At 48.8% G+C, this 23,090-nt stretch overlaps 1 protein-coding gene across 5 annotated transcripts in view; it reads right to left on the bottom strand.

The window, feature by feature from the left end:
* NCOA1 (nuclear receptor coactivator 1) overlaps nucleotides 1-23,090 on the bottom strand; it is a 302,949-nt gene that overhangs the window by 34,367 nt on the left and 245,492 nt on the right. For all 5 annotated transcript variants that reach the window (XR_014218165.1, XM_082217275.1, XM_082217278.1 and 2 more), the window contains 5 exons: nucleotides 20,539-20,718; nucleotides 18,252-18,347; nucleotides 17,102-17,242; nucleotides 14,446-14,593; nucleotides 11,647-12,979 (listed from right to left, as the gene is read on the bottom strand). Coding sequence is in view for 4 of the 5 variants with exons in the window: in XM_082217275.1 (XP_082073401.1) it covers nucleotides 11,647-12,979; nucleotides 14,446-14,593; nucleotides 17,102-17,242; nucleotides 18,252-18,347; nucleotides 20,539-20,718 (1,898 nt within the window). In the remaining variant the exon portion in view is untranslated. The remainder of the gene's footprint in view (nucleotides 1-11,646; nucleotides 12,980-14,445; nucleotides 14,594-17,101; nucleotides 17,243-18,251; nucleotides 18,348-20,538; nucleotides 20,719-23,090) is intronic.

Raw genomic sequence — 23,090 nt, 5'->3', positions numbered from 1 at the left:
ACTTGGGTCCACTCCTTATGCTCCATCCTGATAAGAGCACTTCTGGGGGGTTCCCCACACCACTGAAGTTCAGCTGGCCTTCACCAGAGACCCAGCCTTTAGCCCTTTCCTGTGAAACTCCCTGCCAGTAGAGGTTTGGCAGGAATAATGGCAGCTGGCTTTCAGACATATTCGGAAAACCGCGTAATTCAGACAGGCCTGTGAAATGTTCATTAAATGAAAAAATCTATATGTTTTTATGCTAAATACTATGCTGATTGAGATAGCTTCCTGGCTATGTTTCTGTATAAAGCTTCCAGAATGGCAAACAATCAGTAATAAAATTGTAATAGTAAAGCTAAAAGGACCCCTGACCATTAGGTCCAGTCATGACCGACTCTGGGGTTGCAGTGCTCATCTTGCTTTATTGGCCAAGGGAGCCCGCGTACAGCTTCCAGGTTATGTGGCCAGCATGACTAAGCCGCTTCTGGTGAACCAGAGCAGTGCACGGAAACACCGTTTACCTTCCTGCCGCAACAGTACCTATTTATCTACTTGCACTTTGATGTGCTTTTGAACTGCTAGGTTGGCAGGAGCAGGGACCAAACAATGGGAGCTCACCCTGTTGCAGGGATTCGAACCGCCGACCTTCTGATCGGCAAGTCCTAGGCTCTGTGGTTTAACCCACAGCGCCACCTGCGTTCCATTGTCATAATGCAGCATAAACTTAAGACCATTGCGTCCATTTAGCTCAGTGTTGTCTACAAGGATCAACATTGGCTCTCCAGGATTTCAGAGCAGGAGTCTCTCCCAGGCCTAGCAGGTGCTATACCACTGAGCTAAAATCCTTCCCCTTTCTTCTCTGCAAGTACAGTGGTACCTTGGTTTAAGAACAGCTTAGTTTATGAGCAACTTGGATTAAGAACGCTGTAAACCCAAAAGTAGGTGTTTTGGTTTGTGAACTTTGCCTTGGAAGCAGAACATGTTCCATTTGTAAATGGAGTCCCCCGCTGCTATGGGAAAGCACACCTTGGTTTAAGAATGCTTTGGTTTAAGAACAGACTTGGTTCGTAAACCAAGGTACCACTTTTATTTCAAACAATGCTTAATTGAAAAACAAACAAACCATGATCTAGAAAGTTCTGCACTGGAGGTCAGAAGCTGTTGTATATTCTACATGGACCACATCCTGCAGAAACCCAGCAGTAATTTGACATTTGGCTGGATGGCAACACACAGCCTCCAACCAGAAAAATAATAATAAATTGTTTCCTTAAAGGTGCTAAGTGGGGGGGGGGGATGCTGTATGGAACAAGCTGGGCTTGCAGTTACAGCAACAGCAGTGTTCAGTTTCCCCGGTCTGTTCCAGGCACACACCGTGCCTGGGCAAATCAGATAAGTCCGCCGCCGTAATGTAACGGAAGAAAAGGGAAGGGTATGCATTACATTCAGTTTGATCCAGAGAGTGATAGCACATCACGGGCTCAAAAAAGTGAACATCCAGAAACATTCCGAGAGTGAAAACATTGGCAAGGTGAGGTGGGCTTCTCTTTGAGCAGAAACTGTTCCAGTTTGGAAACAAGACATTTCAACTCTCACACCCACAGAGCAAGATGTTTGAAATGCTGAATCAGTCGGTCTCTCTCTCTCACACACACATATTCACATGCATGGGGAACAGTTTCATAACCAGGAGCCTGCAGAGAGAGAAAGAGAGCAGCCATATCCACCAGGTGGGAGTTTTGCATCCACTGTGCTCAGGAAAACACAGGCACACATTTCTGTTTATTCGCTTTCCGAAAAACGTGAGATTGCTGGCTCATCTTTCTGTACCTGGGCATTTCCTCTGAGGCCAACAGGGCCTAACTAAACCGTAACATGATGGCCCACAGGGCATCATCTCAAGAAAGATTCCCTCCTGCAGAAGAGAGATGCCTCGTCCACTAGCCACCCCGGCATTAAAAACTATTAAAAGTTACTTGCATTAAAAGCTACTTGTAATTAAAAGCTGTTTTGAAAACCTGAACGTCTTTTTGGTGGACTAGATTTTTTTATAAAAAATCGCTTACACTATCGGCTTAGCTACTTTCTTTTTTTTTTAAAAAAAAATATTAAATCAAATTTTCAAAAATAAAGAAAAAGAAAAAACCACAAGAGATAAACTTACATCAAAATGTCATACAGTTCCACGTGTTGAGATTACACTGAATCTCATTGACTTCCTCGCCCCCCCCATCCCATCCATGGGTCCACTTAATTCTATTTTAACCGCATATCCATATTTCTCCAATTATTTTGTCTTCCTAATTATCCATACTTACACTTTCATTACAAGTGTATTTAGAATCCTGCTAATGTTTTGATCTGTTTAACAATGTTTAAACAAACATTTGTTAAAAGACCAGAAGCCTTTTTTATTAGGAATTATAGGTACCGAGATCCCAAAAGATCAGAAGAAACTGTTCATGTGTGCTACGGCTGCCGCTCGGATGTCCATCGGCCAGAGGCGGAAGGAGGAGACAACCCCAATGAAAGAGGAATGGCCAATCAAGTTGATGGACTTTGCCGAAATGGCAAAGTTAACTGAGAAGCTCAGGGACCAAGAGGATGAGGAATTTTAAGAAGAATGGGAAATGTTCATAATGTATATACAAAAATATTGCAAACAAGGCTGAGCCACTTTCCATATTGTGTTCCTCCTCAAAACAATCCCTAACTTGCAATGAGCTGCACTCTTCAGAATTCCTCCTCCTGGAATGAGGCCACTCCATGGGTTTTGGAAGCTCCAAGCCCTGGGAGCTGCCTTCTCAGACAGAATGGGGATTCACTGCTTCCCCTGAACTTATTGCCACCGAAGGCTGATCGCTGAAGAATGGATGCTTTTGAATTCTGGTGCTGGAGGAGACTCTTGAGAGTCCCATGGACTGTAAGAAGATCAAACCTCTCCATCCTGAAGGAAATCAGCCCTGAGTGCTCACTGGAAGGACAGATCCTGAAGCTGAGACTCTAATACTTTGGCCACCTCATGAGAAGAGAAGACTCCCTGGAAAAGACCCTGATGTTGGGAAAGATGGAGGGCACAAGGAGAAGGGGACAACAGAGGACGAGATGGTTGGATAGTGTTCTCGAAGCTACCAGCATGAGTTTGACCAAACTGCGGGAGGCAGTGGAAGACAGAAGTGCCTGGTGTCCTCTGGTCCAGGGGGCCACGAAGAGTCGGACACGACTAAACGACTAAACAACAACAACAAGAAGCTCATGTGTGGGTTGCTTGAGTTGCAGCTGAATTGTTCCCAGATCCCCTGTCAAGATCAACCTTCCCCTGTGCTCTTGATCAAGGCAAGCACAAGACCCTAGATGCTGTTGGGGAGTAAATGCCTCCCCACAATGGGTGAATGATCTTTGCCACAGCTGCTTTGTCTGCTAAGGATGGGCCCTCGGATGGGTATTGATGCAGGACAGCTATGTCTCATTAGCTCAGATCCAAGGTTCGTTCCCCCCCCCTCTCTCAGATCACAATTTCTCCACAGTTATTCGTAAGAAAAACTGCAAGAGACAGCCTTGTCTGCTTAGATTCATTCTATCTCTCCCTCCTCTCTGTCTCTTCACTGACACATTTTAGCAAATCTCCTCAACAAAGGAATAAGCTCCGGAAATGTACTTGAAGGTGGGAATGTGATCTAAGGAGACAATTGGAGAGGAAATGATACAATGAGAAGCCAAGCCCATCACGGTGCCTTAAGAAATAAGAGTTTACTTGCATCGTTTTGCTCAACAAGTGTAAAACAAATCACTCTCCATTTAACACAACCAGTCCTGTCTATTGTATGCTATACTACTGCATACATACTATAGCTAGAGTAGCCATGAGCTGAGGCTGATGCAGTGGAGAAGAGGAGGTTAAGGGGTGATATGATAGCCATGTTCAAATATATAAAAGGATGTCACATAGAGGAGGGAGAAAGGTTGTTTTCTGCTGCTCCAGAGAAGCGGACACGGAGCAATGGATCCAAACTACAAGAAAGAAGATTCCACCTAAACATTAGGAAGAACTTCCTGACAGTAAGAGCTGTTCGACAGTGGAATTTGCTGCCAAGGAGTGTGGTGGAGTCTCCTACTTTGGAGGTCTTTAAGCAGAGGCTTGACAACCATATGTCAGGAGTGCTCTGATGGTGTTTCCTGCTTGGCAGGGGGTTGGACTCGATGGCCCTTGTGGTCTCTTTCAACTCTATGATTCTATGATTCAGTTCAAAACTTCTGGAGGCTGGCGAAGTTTATGATAATGATTTGGGTGATTTGCATGCTGCTTTCATCGTGATTGATTGATTGATTGATTGAATGAATCTTTATTTGTGTCAGCCATCGGCCATAGCAATACATTTTATGGTTTTTAATCAATAGTCAAATAGTGGATATTATTCTGATTGCCCCAGCTAAAAACCTTTTGCTGTCACCTGCTCATCTTGATCTGCCAAGAGAAAGGACACTGAGGCAGTGGTTGGGCGACCCGGAATGGACATTTGGAGCAGATGGTTCACTTAGCAGAAGTGCCACAGAATCACCTCTCTAAACAAGGATGTAGCTGCCATTTAGGCCAAGGCCAGGCTGGCATTAGGGATCTTGACCGCCCACAAAGCACACCTCTCAAATGCAGCCTGCGGTTCTGCTCTCTGCATCTCAGAAGCAATAAAGAGCAAAGGTCCAGGAGGGAAAGAAAAAAAGAAGAAGCAAAGTCTTACAGAGTCATGGAAATCAGTGCAAAGGCCACTGAGTTTAAGCCTCTGTAATGGGAGGATTACAAAGGCTAAAAGAAAGCAACAGGGAAACAGCCCAACAGAGAAAAACTAACAAGTAGCGGAGATGTAGAGCACTTTCCAGACCAGGAGCAGCCAGGAGGGCAATGCTCTGCATGTAGAATGCTGCTGCCTTGCTGCTTTCTGGAGTGGCGAGGGGGAATCACATTACCCTGATCCTCAAATCACCACACTATGAATTTCTGAGCCCTATTCAAGGCATCAGCATTAGTACCCAAAGCCCCAAATGACAGGAACCTGAGAGAATGCCTTCGCCCTCCACAACTGCCCTGCCCAGCTATCAAGGTTCTGCAAAGAATGCCCTGCTTGTTATTCCAGCTTCAGCTTCTGTGGGGCTGGCGGTGATGTGCGACAGAGCATTCTTGGTGGTGGCCCCCCAGTTATGCAGCTCCCTCCCAAATGACATGCAGATGTTCCACACGTAGGCCTCGTTTAGGCACTTTCTGTTTAACTTGGACTGTAGCCAACCTTCTCGGCTGACTGCGTTTCCTTTCCAGGTTACTGCGGTTCCTATTCCGCTTTCATTTTTGGCTAGGTTTTTAACTGGTTTTTAAAAAGTTTTGTAATTCTGTGCACGTGATACTGTATTGTTAGCCACTCTGCGCTCCCATTGGGAGGAAATGCGGGACTTAAGTACCGGGGGGGGGGGGGAATAATAACTAAAGAGATCTTTGTTGTGCTTCCTCAGTGCTCAAAGCACTTCGCACGCCCTGTCTCAGAATATCACTGTAGGGAAGGCCAGGGCAATTATCCCCCTATTGCAGAAGAGGGTTCATGGCAAACTGGCTCAAGGAGCAGTGTTTTCAGTTTCAAGTCTCTGCACATGTGGCCGGGTGTGCAAGGGTCGCAGCAAGAGAGGCAGTGCCGTGTAGTGCTTAGCGTGTCTAACTAGGAACCAGAAGAGCAGGGTTCAAATGCCCACTCAGCCATGAAGCTCACTGGATGGTCTTGGGGGCCAGTGGATGCCTCTCAGCCTAGCCTACCTCACAGGGATTAAATGAGGAGGGGGAGAACCAAGTACGCCACTTTGAGCTCCTTGGAGAAAAAGGCAGGGTAGAAATAGGATAGATAGATGATAGATGATAGATAGATAGATAGATAGATAGATAGATGATACAGTGGTACCTCGGGTTAAGTACTTAATTCGTTCCGGAGGTCTGCTCTTAACCTGAAACTGTTCTTAACCTGAAGCACCATTTTAGCTAATGGGGCCTCCTGCTGCCTCCGCAGCGCCAGAGCATGATTTCTGTTCTCATCCTGAAACAAAGTTCTTAACCACAAGCACTATTTCTGGGTTAGTGGAGTCTGTAACCTGATGCATATGTAACCTGAAGCATATGTAACCTGAGGTACCACTGTACAGATAGATAGATAGATGATATAGATAGATGATAGAGATAGATAATGATAGAGATAGATAGATAGATGATAGACAGATAGCTAGATAATATAGATGATAGATAGAGACAGGCATAGCTGTCAAGTGTCCCTTATTTGAAGGGACAGTCCCTTATTCCAGCGCCATGTCCCGCTGCTGTCCCTTATTGATGGATGTCCCTTAAATGTTGTCCCTTAAATTTCAAAGGAAGCAGCTCCTCTCCCTCCCTCCCTGCCGGCCAGGGAGGAGGGAGGCTCCAACTGTGTTGCTTGGCTGTGTTGCTCACCCAATAAGAAGTCTAAGAACGACTGGGGGGTGGAGCTTGCATGCCTTGTGTGTGGCTAGTTAATGCAAGTTGAGGGGTTTTTGAATGCTGGACGCCATTTTGTTGCACGTGCTGCTGCAAACTTTGCAGTACAAAGCCAGGCCAGGGAGCCATCTTAAGTTGAGGCTGCATAGGCCTTGTGGTGCATGTGATTCAGATTCTATTCAGTTGAACCTCTGGTTACAAAGTTGGTTGGACAGTGTTCTCAAAGCTACCAGCATGAGTTTGACCAGACTGCAGGAGGACAGGAAGACTGGAGTGCCTGGAACAGGGGAGGCTGCAGGTCCCTTATTTTGGCTGCTGGTCCCTTATTTTCAAGGCTGCTGGTCCCTTATTTTCAAATGTGTAAGTTGACAGCTATGGAGACAGGTGATAGATAGATAAGATAGATAAATATAGATAAGATAGATAAATATAGATAGATAGATAGATGATAGATATAGATGATATAGATGATAGATAGAGATAGATAGATGATAGAAATTGAGAGAGAGAGAGATTCAAAGGTCTGCTCTTGGACAGACCCAGAACTGTGTTGGAAAACAATGTTGGTTCAGAATATTCTGTTGTGGATCTAGACACCAGCGAGAGAGGTGCCCCCTGAAAATTTCTGCTTGAGTGGCTCTCTCCTCCAGCGACCGATTTCATGGCACAGATGAGATTCCAACTTTCTCGCACAGTTATTATTCATTTACTTCATCCATTTATACCCAGTTCTTTAACACCAAAGGGGCTCCCGGAGCAGCTAACATGTACAAGGGTAAAAAAAAAGAAGAAGCAACCAATTCAAAACACCCGCTCCCCAAGAGAGATCACTGGAAACCAACTGAAGAGCACTAGGAACGCACGACAGCCCTCTTCAGACATTCCTTTGTCTGCACATGACAAACATCGCCAGGAGGAGGAAGCAAGGATGAGCTGCTTGGCCTGGCCTCTGCATGATGGGGGGCAACTGTCTGCTGCAGGGGGGAGCCAGCTGTGCTCACATAAGCTCCCCCCTGCACACAGCCCCCCACGGAGGGTGAGAGAGGAGGTAAGGCTTGAGTGTGCTCATCCCTGCTGCTTCTTTTTGCATGGAGAAAGGGGCATATGGAGAGGGCTTGGGAGGCACAGGAACCAGATAGGAAGCATGGTGGTGCAGGATAGGACCTGGAAAACCAGGGTTCAAATCCCCACCTGGCCACGGAGCTTGCTGGGTGACCTGGACCAGTCACTCACTCCCAGCCAAACCCACCTTGCAGTTGTGGGGAGGATGAAATGGGGAGAACTATGTAGCCCCACCTGGAGGAAAGGCTGGTTATAAATTTGACAAAAACAATTAAAAAGGTAAAACGGTAAAGGACCCCTGGATGGTTAAGTCCAGTCCAAGGCGACTGTGGGGTTGCGGCACTCATATCGCTTTCAGGCCAAAGGAGCTGGCGTTTGTCCACAGACAGCTTTCTGGGTCATGTGGCCAGCAGAACTAAACCGCTTCTGCTGCAACGGGACACCGTGACGGCAGCCAGACCACATGGAAACACCGTTTACCTTCCTGCTGCAGTAGTACCTATTTATCTACTTGCACTGGCGTGCTTTTGAACTGCTAGGTTGGCAGGAGCTGGGACAGAGCAACAGGAGCTCATCCCGTCGCGGGGATTCGAACCGCCAACCTTCTGATCGGCAAGCACAAGAGGCTCAGTGGTTTAGACCACAGCGCCATCCACGTCCCTAAACAAACCAAGAAACCAACAACTAGATAGGACTGCTTCCACAATGGGGTTTGCCCTCTCTTCTCCCTTGTGCCCCCTGAAATGGGCTCTGGGGCGTGGGACCAGGAGAAACCCCCTCCCACAGAACAGCACAGGGAGGAGGGGGCTGTTCTTGTCTATCCAAAATGCAATGCCCTGAAAAAATGATTGCCTTGGTGCACCGCTAAATTCCTCCCCAAGATTCTTTGTTTAGCTAGTCCAGTCCTGCGAATGGCTGCAGTTACTCGGGACCTAGAAAGAACCTTACCCATTGCTCCCCGATCTTTCTGAACTGGAGATGCTGCCAAGGGCTGCAAGTGGTGGACCATCTGCATACAGAGCAGGTACAACGAAGACACAGTTGTGTTTCCTAGTCCAGGATATCAAAACCAAATGGAAGCAGGGCCAGTGAAGATAAACAGTGCATCTGCTGAGCTTGACAGATCACAGGAGAGGCCTGAGCAAACCCATACATTTCAGGATATGCAAAACCTGAGCTGTTAAATCTAACACTGAGCGCCTTGCAAGACCAAAACTCTTCCCCGAGGAAAATATCATTTCAGGGGTTTCAGAAGCTTCCAAATCGGCGTATTTCAGGTGCGCAGGTTCCTTCTGGCCTGCACAGCCAAAAATGCAAAGAGCATGACAGGCTTCCTGCAAAACCGAGGTGCCCCCAAAGAGACGGCCTTTGCTTCTGATTTAGCGCTGCGATGGAACATGGGAAGCTGACATACGACGAAGCTCCGTTTACAAAGTCTGGGAAGAAACCACAGAGAGCAGGCCAGGAGCAGCTGATGGGAAGCCGTCAACTCAAGGGCCTTTTGTGGGGCAGGATACAAAGAGAGCTGAAGTCCCTGTGCCGGATGGGGTCACCAAGTGGGGATTCCCAGATGAATGGGCCCCTTAATTTAATTAGGGCGCTTTAGGGCACTACTTGTTATCTGAGGCTTTCCAAGGGGCTCTGGGGCTATTCACACACAGAAGCCCCATTCTGACACAAGCCTGTAAGTGGCCTCGCACTTGAAATGTCAAACTCTCCCTGGTCCGTTTGATAAAAAGGATTAACACAGCCTTATCCATGTTGTCATCTTCCTCAACTGGAGAAGAAAAGAAAAGAAAGCAGTGCCCGCTCCTATTCATGGCCAATTGTAATGAATATTTATACGCTGAAATCTCTCTTGCAGGGAACCGTCATTGCCATTTAATAACTCTATTACAAGAGATAATGGTACCTTAAAGTTGCCGGTTCCCAGCCAGCGAACAGGAGGGAGACTGAAAATTCTCTTAGCCGTGCTTAGCCCATTCACAGACTCGCATCATATGAGGCTCTTGAATTCAGGAAATGTCGGGGATGAATAGCCCAAAGCCCTTTAAAAGCCTGTGAACTCCCCTGCCCTCTTGTTGGTGATGCCAGAGGGGCTTCTGAAACAAGGTGTGTCTCTCCGTCATGCCAACAGAATCCACAATGAAGCCTTGCAACAGGCTTGACTGCAGAGATTTAATACCACTGATTTAAGCAATCATTGGACACAAAATTCCTGCAAAATTTAATAAAACGAAAACACCTCAGTCCGCACGGAAGTTTTTCTTCTGCCTTACGCCATGGCAGGCACAAAGGGGCAGGCGTTGTGCCTAGCAAACAGTTCGCACTGCGGGCCTCTTTTCAGTGTGCAACTAAATTAAGTGATCGTTGAAGATTTGCCCACTGACGCAGGTACACTTATCTGAGAAATGGGTCAGCTGCAGGACTCTATGACCAACAGTGACAACATGGGTGGTGCTTCTGAGGTCTTGCAATTTCACTATTGAAACACCTACCTTTGACTTTTGAGTCATCAGATGCTGGTGTTGGCATGCGGCTATTACTCCATCTTACTACGATTTATAATAATAATAAATTTTTATTTATACCCCGCCCTTCCTGGTTCAGAAAACCGGGCTCAGGGCAGCTAACAACAAATGTAAAACACTTAATTGAAGCTACAAAAAACAGCATAAAATACGGTATAAAACGTGAACAACAATAAAATCAAAAATCAATTTAGGGGGAAAATCCATCCAAGAAACATTAGATGATCACCAGGGCTAGCTTTATATTTGTGGTGCTTTATACCATAACATGAGCAAAACAAAACAAAGCAACAAAGCTCCTTGTTCTGGGCTCTCTGGTCTGAAAGCACAGCCCCCCATCAGGACTGCTAAAGTGGCATTGCGTGTCTCAAAATATATGAAGAGCTGGTGGATGTAAGGAAGACCATTTCTTGCCTCTCGGTTGCCAAGTGGCAAACCTGGTTTGGGTTTTCCTTTGTAGCGCAGCTCGCCAGCCAGAAAAGGGAAAATGGATCGCCGGTGGGGTGGCAGATCGTTGACCCCACCCACCTGTCAAAGTGGTCTGCCACGGGTCAGATCCAGTTCCCTATCCCTGTTCTTAAGGCTTTGAGGATAGGGTGGAGAAGAGATGGCCACTAGCCGAGTGGAATCCTAGTGAACTTTGGCTCTCTGAAACCGGTTAGAATCCCTCCCCACCACAAACTCCCTTAGCCTGCAAAAGGGGCCCTGAAATTGAGGAAGGGGCATTTCAACCAAGCATGAGTTTCTGTGTATTTTCAGTAACAGAAAATAAATGAGCAGAGTGGACATAATATTACTGAAAACTATCAGTAGAAAACTCAGTAGAACCATGCAGCTTGCAGGCTCTTGATCAGGCAAAAATCAACATGCTGTTCCTGACGTCATTCCTAATGGCACTACCTTATACAGAGTCTGAGCACTGGTCTATCTAGCCCAATATCCTCTACTCTGACTGGCAGCAGCCCTCCAGCAATGGAAGGCCTTCTCCAAGATTCATTTTAAACAGAAGATTGTGAGGACTGAACCTTGTGCGTACAACCCTTGTGTCTCACCCACTGCTTCCTCAAAGGATCAAGGCTCAACAGACAGACTGCAAAAGGGTATTTCTAATAATGCCCTCCCTTCAGATGTGAAGGAAAAAAGCAGCTATCCTATCTTTAAAAGACATCTGAAGGCAGCCCTGTTTAGGGAAGTTTTTAATATTTAATGCTGTATTGTTTTTAACACTCGATTGGGAGCCGCCCAGAGTGGCTGGGGAAACTCAGCCAGATGGGCGGGGTATAAATAATAAATTATTATTATTACTATTATTACTATTATTATTATTATTATTATTATTATTATTATTATTATTATTACCCCCCTTCTAATATTGTGAGTTGAGCATCCACTAATCTCAGGGTCGCGCAAAAAGCTCACTTGCACTGGGATAGGTCGCGCAGTTGCAAAGAGTTGCAGTGCCAAGCAAGGAAGGCGCAAGCCAACCGCGGCGACCCAAGACCCAATGTGGAGCGACATGTTTGCTGCTCTTCTAAGAGGAAAGGACCCCTTCCCCCGGGAGAGAAGACCCACCTGGCTCTGCGGCTGCAGCTTTCCCTCCTCTGGCGCGGGGGGCTTCGCGAGCAGGGACTGAGCCACGCCGCAAGGCTCCAGCTGCTCCGGGTTCTCCTTCACCTTGACGTCGTCCAGGCTCAAGGTGGGGTTGGAGGCCAGCTCTTTCTCGTCCTTGTCCAGCAGGTAGCGAAGGAGCTGATTGTCCTTCGATTCCTTCTTCTTTGCGGCGTCGGCCTCCAGCCGGGCATCCGGGGCCCCTGGGGCCTGGTTCTGAAGGGCAGGGGCCGCTGTGCCAGGCCCCCCGCTGTCCTTCTTCTCCTGCTCCATGGTGGCCAGGCTGCCCATGTCTGAAGGGCTGCCCTCCTGGAGGAGCCGGTGCAGAATCTTGTGCCGCTCTGTCAGGGAGCTGTGGGAGGACGGGCAGGCACTGCCCACCGGGTTCCCGGAGGCAGGAGTCCCGGAGGAGCCCGTGCAGGACAAGGGCTCCTTGCAGCTGGTGTCCACGTCAGCGTGCCGCAGCTGTTCCTGGGCCGTGGTGGCCAGGAGCTGGACCAGTTTGTGGCTGGTAGCCTGCAGGCCCTTGTGGTCGCCCTCGGAGAGCTCCACAGGCTTGGTGCTGCCCGGGCCGCCATTAGAGTGGATCATGTCGCACAGGATGGAGGCGATCTCTTTGCTGTCCTTGGGCTCCGTTTTCACGGGCGGCAGGCTCATCCGGCTGGGTGAGTTCTGGTTGCTGGGCTGCCGCAGGACGGGGGAGGGCGTGGAGTAGCCCACCGGGGGGCTGGGCCCTTCGGCCAGTCCCTGCATGGGGTTCAGCGGGGTGCTTGGGTACGGCCTGTTGCCGAGGGAGCCACTGGAGCCACAGCCACTCACCATGCCCACCGGGGAGTGCGTGGTGGGCATGGGGGGAGAGAAAGGGTTGCTTGGCACTCTGGGCCGGTGGACCAGCCCGGGGCTCACCCGATGCCTGGGGGACATGAACTGCGGTGGGGTGACCCCGGGGCTGCCCATCGGGGAGCTGTTGTGGCTCATGGCATGGCTAGTGTTCTGGGGACCGGCCTGGCCCTGGCTTAAGGCAACGTTCGTTCCCATCTGGCTCCCCGGCGAACATCCGAAAGTGGCTTGGCTGGGGGCAGTGTTGCTGCTGCTGCCGTTGCCACCGCCATGTAGGCTGGATCCCGGCGGGTGGCCTGCTGCGCTGGCAGTTAGCATGCTACCGTTGGCAGGAGGGAGAGGGGAGGGCAGAGCCATGCCTTGTCCGGGGGAGATGTTGGGGTTCAGCGAGGGGCTGACGCGGGGAAGAGCCATCCCGGAGTTAGTGTTTTCTTGAGGTGACAGCGTGCCGTGTTCTCTGAGTCAGGAAAAAGAAGAGAGAGAGGGGGGTGATTAGTGGAGGAAAGAGAGCGGCAGCTTGGATGTTTCATATGCCCTAAGGCTTGGTACCCGCATCACTTGGTAGTCCACATCACTGGAGGGAAGAAGGGTATAAAAAATAGATGATGATGATTTGTGAGAAACATTAAAGGTAAAGGGACCCCTGACCCTTAGGTCCAGTCATGGCCGACTTTGGTGTTGTGGCGCTCATCTCGCTTTATTGGCCGAGGAACCAGCGTACAGCTTCTGGGTCATGTGGCCAGCATGACTAAGCCGCTTCTGGCAAACCAGAGCAGCGCACAGAAATGCCATTTACTTTCCCGCAGGAGCAGTACCTATTTATCTACTTGCACTTTGACGTGCTTTCGAACTGCTAGGTTGGCAGGAGCAGGGACCGAGCAATGGGAGCTCACCCCGTCACGGGGATTCGAACCGCCGACCTTCTGATCGGCAAGCCCAAGAGGCTCAGTGGTTTAGACCACAGCGCCACCCGCGTCCCATGAGAAACATTATATAGGAATATTCACAGAACTGCACCACATGTGGCCAAATCCCCATCTAACATTCTTTCCGTAACAGAAGAGGCCCGGAAGCCCAAAGAAGGGAAAGCTCCTAACTGGTTCTTCCTCCTCTTGAGCATCAGAGAAAGGCATGACAACCCCCTTGTGATTTTTCAGGGAACTTTGAAACCCAGGGTCTGCCTTAGGGGTTTCCTTCAAGCTCCACCTTCCCAGGGGTCAAAGGCCAAAGCGCCCTTCTCTTCTAACGAGAGGAAAGGCGAACGAGAGGAAAGAAAGCAGGTGGAGAAAACAGTCTTTTAAAGTTGAGGGGTGGGGTGGCAGAAGGGGAATGAAAAGGCCAAAGTCATCCTCACACACACACTCTTCTGGTGTGTGTGTGTGTGTGTGTGTGTGTGTTTGTGTGGCAGTGGGGCTGCTTGCTCACAGCTGTGTCCTCTGAACGGCCAAGGCTCAAACACGAGCTCCATCTGTTCACATACACACACTCTCTCACACACCATACTTCACAAAATGCGGTAAAATGTGCCATTTCCTGTCAATGAACAATCTTCACATTATCGTCGGAAAACTATCCTGTATGAAGGGGACACAACAGAGGGCACAGCTACACTTCTGTTGGGTCTATGACCTCTTCTGCCTCGCCTCTTTCCCCGGGAAAAGCCCGTTTTCTGAAGACTGACGTTTCTTCTGAGTTTTTCTCAACAAGAAGTCCCAGACCAAATGGAAGAGAGGGAAGTCAACTGCTATCACTGATACATAAGAGTGCCACCTCTGTACCGGGTGTCTTGTGGGGTCGCAAAGGCAAAAAAGAGGCAAGTCTCCCAGCCAAGGAGCTCACAGCTTAATTCAGACAATCAGAGGGTGGGAGGGAAGGGAGGAAGAGTAATGAAACTGGGGGGGGGGGTGTGCTATTAAGACTCACCTCTCAATTATGTGGATGCCCATGATGAAAGGCTGCATCTCGGGGCCTTGAGGGCAGCAAAGTCTACACTTGGTATGAGCACTCAGGACAGTCCCATCGCTCAGTGTGAACCGGTAAGATGGGCTGAAGGCTGTGCCCCGTGTCATCACTGGGGAGGAGGGAAACATGGAGCGAAGGGGGAAAAAAGAGAGAGAGAGAGAACGTGGGTTAATGGGCTGGGTTGCCTTACATTTCATCATTGTCAGGTGTTGGTGTGTTTCCTCGAGAGCAAACAGGCACGACTCCAACCTGTCTTTTCCAGGCTTTATTATTAGTGCAAACTATTTACAGTGAAGAGTGTTGCAAGTTCATGTCCGGCTCAGTCGCTAGCAGAATCTGGGAGTGGGCGGTCCTTGTACCTCCCCCAGCGTAACAGTCGCGTGACCCCCAGCCTTCTCCTCCTCTCCTTGCGCCGAAACTGACTGGCAAAGGGGTACTTCCCTCCTCTCCAGCCTGCTCAGCCTCGGCGTTGAGGCTCTCCCTAGCATCCCCTGGTCCCACCACCTCCTCTCCACTGGAGGTGGGGCTTTCCTCCTCGCCAGAGGAGGAGCTGCTTTGCAAGATCTTCGGAGGTTCCCTATGACACAACTGCCCTTCCACCTCTCGCTTCTGACCCGATGGCAGTTCCCTGACAATCATCATCATCATTTTTTATTTGTACACCGTCTTTCTATCTTACAATACTCAAGGCGGTTTACAAGCTGAAGAAACAAAAAATGTACATCTTCTAACATTCTAATGCAATACAAAAATGTGATAATAAAACATATCTTTAAAATAGGCAACCTACATCAAAAAGTGACATTCAACAATCATTAGAATATTATTAAATAATAATAACATATAAAAGTTAAACAGAAATCCACTCAGCAGTTGCAATAAATAATTTCTAAACTATAATCAATAAAACAACGGCAAGCCACAGTACATAAAATAATACAATAAAAATTGAGAAGCATTGTTCTGCCTTCCGTTTACCATGGCCAGTAATGATTCTGGAAGGGTTTTTGCTGTATAATGGTGTTTTGTTTTTTGTTTTGGTCCTCATATCAACGTGGAGGCTGGTGAACATGGCTCCCATTTGACAGATGAGAGAACTGAGGCAGTGGCTTGTCAAGGTTACCCAAGTCAGTTTGTGGCAGAGCACTTGAAGGGTGCTGGCTCCCAAATATTATTCCCGCCCCTTGCCCTAGTGCCCAGGGAAATACAGGGAGATGTGGGGGGGGGGAGAGAAAAAGACCCCCAGGACCTGGGTACCAGGAGGAAGCATCAAACCACCACCACCACCACCACCCTAGGCACAAAATATCCATAGAACTCATTATTGCCAAATGCTCCCAGGGCTACAAATGAGGAGAACCAATTCATGGAAAGGCAAATATGTTATTCTCTCAGCCTCCACACTATGGGGGTGATGTACTGACCCACCTTGCAGAGGTCTTATAAGGTCACACAGGGTAATGCGTGTAAGGTGCTTTGAGCACTCAGGAAAAGTGGCTTATAAATTTATCCATTAAAATATTTGTGCATATCAACATGGTTTGCAGCAATAAAAAGATAAAGAGCTAGGAAATTTCACTATCTGTTCCATTTTTACCCCACCTTTCTTTCTCCAAGGAGTTCAAGGGAGCATGGGTTAGCTATCCCCTGCCCTGTGCCCACTTATATCCCAATAATAATAATAATAATAATAATAATAATAATAATAATAAATTTTTATTTATACCCCGCACTTCCCGGTTCAGAAAATCAGGCTCAGGGCGGCTAACAACAAATTTAAAACACTTAATTGATGCAACAAAAAACAGCATAAAATACAGTATAAAACGTGAATAACAATAAATTCAGAATTCAAAAATCAGTTTAGGGGGAAAGTCCATCCAATAAACATTAGATGATCACCAGGGCTAGCTGGCTAAATTAGTCCTATTTGGGCCAGCGAGGAGACCAGGGGAGAATGAGCTGTGGGATCCCAGTTAACAACCCTGTCAGGCTAAGAGAGACACACACAGAGAGAAAACAGAGCAGAAGAGAACAGAAGAGAGGAGAGAAAGAGAGAGATGAATATGACTGATCATGGTATACCCAAGGGAGCTTCAAGGCCATTGGGTACCCAATCTCCCTCGTCTCAGTCCAACACTAACCACAATGCCCACGTTAGCCTTCTGGATAAAAGGTGCCCCCCTTCTTAAAAAAAGCAAAAAAGACTTTTGACCATCTCTATCCTCTTTCAGGACCAAGGAGGCAGCCAGCCTTGAATAACTTGGCTCACTCGCTTTTGTTCTTCCTTCCTGAAAGGGCCGCAAGAAGGCCTCGGACTTGGCACGCCACCCCTGAACTGCAGGCCAGCAGCCTCCCGGGCAAGGTTGCCATGGGAGTGTGGAGAGACAACTGGCAGCAGGTTGATGGAATCCTATTGAGTGTGCAGGCAAGGACCCCCCTTGCCAGCCAGAGAAGCCACGGGCATCAGTCAGCCATTTCAGCTACTTCCTTTGGGAGCGTTATTTGCCTTCTTTGTCTGGTGTGCCCCCCCCCACCCTTTTAGTTTTATTTTTCAGTCCGGAAAGCACTTATCCAGCAACAATGGCAGTGCGTGCAAAGAGAGGAGCCTTTTTACCTTCCTGAAATAGCTGCTTGGCGTAAGATGGCTCCCGGCCCTGAGGCTGGAAGAAAGCGTAGATGCATTTCCTCACTAAATCCTCCCAGCCGGTCCGGCCTGCCGCTCTCAGCGAACTGGTGTCGATGGAGATGATTTTACCTGAGCGGAAGGGAGAGAAGCACGTTAGGACTGAACGTCTAAAGAAAGAGCAATGGAGGGGTGCGGATTCAGAAGCACAGCTGACTCTTATCTATGGATCTGTAGGGGGTTCTGTTTTTTTTATTTTTATTGAAATAAAAGTCCTCTGGATAGTTCTGGTAGTAGTTTTTTTTTTTTAAATGCACGAGCTGCCTTGACTGCTTTGTTTTGGAGGTTGAAAGGCAGGGTATGAATTCCTCAAGAAATAAATAAATACCAATAATGCATTTATTTGGGGAAGCTTTTAATGTCTGATGCATTACTGTATTTTAGTATTTTGTTGGAAGCCGCCCAGAGTGGCTGGGGAAGCCCAGCCAGATGGGTAGGATATAAATAAATTATTATTAATTATTATTATTATTATTATAGTATTGAATGTATATCCTGCCTTCATTCTTCCAGTTCCATCACTTGAGCTTCCCCGCTGCCCTGGCAAACAATTCCTACCCATTCTCCTGCTCAGGGCTCTTTTTCTAGAAATAAGTAAGTAGACTATTCCACACAGAGCGTTGGCCACTGTCCCTTCTCCTCCCTTCCCTTGCTCACTTCCACTGATCCCTCCCCTCCCGCCATGTTTCCTTATGAAATGGTGCAGGGGAACAACTGGGATGTGCCCACTGAGTTCTCCCCAGTTTTGAAGATAACAGAAGCCCCTCTTGCTGACACAGAACTCCAAACATACATAGGAACTGCAAACTGTGGCCAAGGTAGTGTACTTAGGCTACCAGTTGCTCTTAAGCAGGCATCCCCAAACTCAGCCCTCCAGCTGTTTTGAGACTACAACTCCCATCATCCCTCTCTAACAGGACCAGTGGTCAGGGATGATGGGAGCTGTAGTCCCAAAAAAGCTGGAGGGCCGAGTTTGGGGATGCCAGCTCTCAAGTCAACCCTCTCCGTGCCACGATTGGTGGCTGCACTGGGGTGAAATGCCCTCTGGGGCCAAGGGCTTGCCTACCCTTCTGAATGGTACCTGTAGTATCCTGCTTGGTCATGAAGGATTCTGATGTAGCAGGAGGTGCGGATCGAGGTAATCTTCGTGCGATGCATATCAGACAGGACTGCAAGTCTGCCGTGAAGAGGAGGAGGAGAAGCAGAAGAAAAGCAAGGTTGGAGGTGGGAAGGGTTATACAGAGCAAGTGCTTACCTGTGAAAAACCCTCTTTCTTTTTACTCGCCTCTTCCAGACTGCAAGCATCAGCAGCAAACCTCACCCAGCATACACGCCTTCAAAACCACTATTCCCAAAGAGTAAAGTAGATCCCCCTTCAAAGAAGATGTGACTTTTGCCAAAGGAATTACATTCCCTGCAACCAACCTGAAAACGGAACACGGAAAGAGTGGCTCCTGACTGGGATTTGGTGTCAGAGGCGTGAGCAGTTCGTAGGAGACATCCCAGAGAATGAAGAGGAAGAGGAGGAGTTTGGATTTGATATCCTGCTTTATCACTACCCGAAGGAGTCTCAAAGCAGCTAACATTCTCCTTTCCCTTCCTCCCCCACAACTAACACTCTGTGAGGTAAGTGAAGCTGAGAGACTTCAGAGAAGTGTGACTAGCCCAAGGTCACCCAGCAGCTGCATGTGGAGGAGCCGGGAATCGAACCCAGTTCACCAGATTACGAGTCCACCACTCTTAACCACTACACCACACTGGCTGAACTGGGGCAAACGAGTCTTTAGAGTGGTGGGCCTTAAGGAAGGACTCCAAGGAGGAAAGGGAGATGGAGGCAGAGAGATGGGACTTCTTGCACAGAAGAAAAGTCCTGGGGGATGCCAACCCATCTTTGTTAATTTGGGGGAAAGCTCTAGCAGGTCCCCCCCCCGGCTTAGAGAAGATCACTGAAGCCAAGCCTAAGCCAAGGCTTTTCTGCATTTCGCAATGAAAAGCCGTATTGTTGAGTTAAACCTTACACAGCAGCTGAACTACAGAAAGTTTGCTTGGGGAGAACGATTGGCACTGGCACAGTGGGTGTGTGTTCCTCATTGTTTGGGAGAATTAATTCTGAGGCCATTTGGATCTGGCAGCACTGTAAAATAAAAGGCAGCGGTTGAAAGCCAACTACTATCATCTCCTGGGCAAAGTATCTGCTCATAAACCCCTGTGTGATTTATTCCTTCCAGTCATGATCTCCTGTGTAAGCTGCAATGGATTAATTCAGCTAATGCAATGGAACAAAATGGCCACCGTGGAGATATGAGCCCAAAGTGTTCTGATGGAAAGTCTATTTTGCATCAGGGGGTTGAGCCAGAGTGCAGATGTGTATTGAGATTCCAGTCCTGAACTCAGGTCTGCTAAACACACACACACACACACACACCCCACACACTGTGGCGCTTGAGCAAGCTACACATGCTCATCAATGGCTCCTGGCGTCAAGGGAGCCAAGTAATGCAAATCAAAGGGGGACACTCCTGCAGTGGAAGGGCTAGTTAGCAAACACCTGAGATCCACTGGCTGAAGATCTTCTTTTAACAGTCTCAAGGGAGACAACTCATTTGCTTCTCTGCAGCCAAGACCAGAAAGGTATTGTGCTTGTTTCTCCAATGTTAAAGGGACCTGCCAATATTAGAAGAAGTGTTTGGATTTTTATATCCTGCTTTATCACTACCCTAAGGAGTCTCAAAGCGGCTCACAATCTCCTTTCCCTTCCTCCCCCACAACAAACACTCTGTGAGGTGAGTGGGGCTGAGAGACTTCAGAGAAGTGTGACTGGCCCAATGTCACCCAGCAGCTGCATGTGGAGGAGCGGAGACGCGAACCCGGTTCCCCAGATTACGAGTCCACCGCTCTTAACCACTACACCACACTGGCTCTGTACAAAGGGTAATGTGAAAGACAACAGCAGTTTATTAGGATTGCCACTGGGAAGAGGAAGGGGCAGGCCTGCGCCAGACCTTCTGGAACTCCTGCTTGCCCTGCAAGCAACGCACCTGCCACACTTGCCTCTCACTCAAGCCTGCAGCGCAGATGTACCCGTGGCCAGCTGCACAGGTAGAACACCTCCCAGCTCCCCAAGGGTGGGCTTGTGGGCTGCGTACATCGAGCTGCAGGCATCCTGAGTCCTCCCCTCCAAAGTGAGCAGGGAATGCGGCACGCAGAATATCAAGCCCTCAGAGAGCTGCAGTCCCCTTGCAAGGAAGGTCCTGCAGGAGGACGGCTGAGGACGATTTGTCCCTCCCTCCTCCTCCTCTCCCCAGAAATGCAACACTGCACACGCAAGCACTATTTCCCTCTCCAAACAAGCCACCGTCTGCTCCTACCTTCGCCTTCCTCCTTGATCAGCTTTGGCTGGGATACGGTGAAGCACTGCATGACCTCGTAACGCTGCCGGGCCTCCTGGTTCTCTGCCGCCGGCTCGTCCGGGGGCCGGATCAGCATCCTGCAGTTGAAGGTGTGGCTGTTGCGCCGGGTGGACTCTTGAGGCCAAGGGACGCCGTTCACTGCAGAAGAAGGGAAGATCAAGGAGCCCTATTGAAAGGCTTTGAAGAAGCGGACGTGCAAAAAGACCAGGATCTGGAAACTTGGCAGAGATGTGAAATCACGGCTCCCTCTTTTTTAAAAAAATCCTTATGATTGCAAGTAACCCCCCATTTATACATTCCAAGGCACCACACGTTTAAGTCAAATCACGTATATTTGAAACACCATTGGAAAAGCTTGAAAAACACCCTGTTCTGCCCCTGCAGATGTTTCCGGGTTTGGTGCAATGCATGTGTGCACAGTTGCACACGTACTGAACATGTGCAAATGGGGGGGATTGCCTGTATATGAACATGGAAAGCTAACATATAGAGTCAAAGCCTTGGCTTCTGCCTGCTGTGACTCTCGGTGGCTCCCCAAGGTGTGAGGCAGAGGTCTTTCTCCAGCTCTGCTACTGAAGATCCAGGGACTGTAGCTATGGCACCTGGCACGCAAAGCATACACTCCACCACGGAGCCATCCGTGTCCTTCGGTGGTTCTGATTCACTGAACCTATTGCTGAAACCACTCACGGAGCTTATGATACATTTCGTGGTCTTCAAATCCATAAACAGAACGGAGCGACTACATTAGCGGAAAGGAGCCAGATTTATTTATTTTTATTGAGCCAGCACTACCTCATCGTCTGAGATGCAAACCCTGCTCTGCATTCACCGCCATCGCTAGGATTACTGAGATAATGTATCAGAAGGGTTTTCAACACACACAAAACCACCACATTATTAGCGCCACTTGAACTCGAGAGCAGGTGACAAGTATCTCCTGGGACATTGCAGGTCCTTGAATCTTGTCTTCACCAGCCTAGCAGCCCCCGGCTGATCTGGAGCTCTCATCAGCCCCAGGGAACATGGTTGTGTGATTCTGGCGATGATGGAGGCCTTAGTCCAAAACATACAGAGGACACCGGATTGCTTTTCTCGGTTATGCTGCAGGTTTTGCCACAGCCCTCTTGCTCAGTCTGCAGGCCACTGTTCCTACCAGGCGCTGGCAGCTGGTGGCCACATGAGGGTCATCAACACCACCTAGTCCACCTCCTTTGGTTACTATTACTGCTGCACCTTTGTGCTGTCCAAAGTGGCACATGGGCACAGATGGGCACACACGCATCCCACAATTAACAGTGAAGGCACCGGAAACAGCAGATACACAGGAGCAAAGATGCCTTATTTAACTGCACAAGACTATAGAGACTTCTTGTGATCTTTCGGTTGCATCATCCAACTGCGTGAATCATGAACACAAATGCCTAGTATAGTCATACCTTAGATTAAAGTTGCTTCAGGTTGAGCGTTTTATGGTTGCGCTCCGCAGCAACCCGGAAGTAACGAAACGCGTTACTTCCGGGTTTCACCACTCGTGCATGCGCAGACGCTCAAAATGACGTCACGTGCATGCGCAGAATCGCAACCTGTGCACACGCAGATGCGGGTTGCGTTCGCTTCAGGATGTGAACAGGGCTCTGGAACGGATCCCGTTCACATCCAGAGGTGCCGCTGTATGCTAATAACCAAGACCCCACTGCTAATCTGATGCTTCAGTTGTGGACCGCTGGAATCAGGAAGCTTCACTGGGGCTCCCTCGCTCCCTCCTACTTCTGCTGGGGGACCAGAATGGCATACCATACCAGCAAAGGGATGCTGCACATTGCAGAGAGAGATGCAGCCCAATGTGGGTTTTGCTCGCATGAACATCCAGGGCTGCCTTATTACACAGAGCCAAACTTTTGCCCGGGATCCTGTTACTGAATCAGAGGCTACCTTTGTCTCTGCTCTACCACTGAGCTGTGGCCCCACCCCTAGGAACTGTACTGCACCAAATCCTTTTCAAAGCGGGGGTGCCAGGGACAGAACCTGGGGCCACCTGCAAGTGAAGGATGTGCTCCAGCCCCTTCCACAATTCCCTTCCATCCTTACATAGTTGCATGGCAAAGTAGTTCCCTTGGCAACCATATTCACAAGTTCAATACTGCCTCACTGGAGTCAGCAGGCTTCTGAATACGAGTTGCTGGGTACTGTAGGAAAGGAGGGGGGTCGCTCTTCCACTCAGGTCCTGTTTGTGGGCTTCTTCTCTTTGGGGAATATGGTTGGCTGCTGTGAGAAGCAGAGGCTGAGCTAGATGGGCCAATGGCCTGATCCAGCTGAAGGCTCTTATGTTCCTTAGGGGGGAAATCCATGTTCAGTACTGAGGTCCAGCTCTGAGGGCCTTCTGGCGGTTCCCTCCCTGCGAGAAGCCAAGTTACAGGGAACCAGGCAGAGGGCCTTCTCGGTAATGGCGCCCGCCCTGTGGAACGCCCTCCCACCAGATGTCAAAGAGATAAACAACTACCAGACTT

Source organism: Podarcis vaucheri, assembly GCF_965113315.1.
Source record: "Podarcis vaucheri genome assembly, chromosome: 3".
NCBI classification, from domain to species: domain Eukaryota; kingdom Metazoa; phylum Chordata; class Lepidosauria; order Squamata; family Lacertidae; genus Podarcis; species Podarcis vaucheri.
Note: the sequence above shows the minus strand (reverse complement) of the source record. Positions and strands in the feature narration are given on the sequence as shown.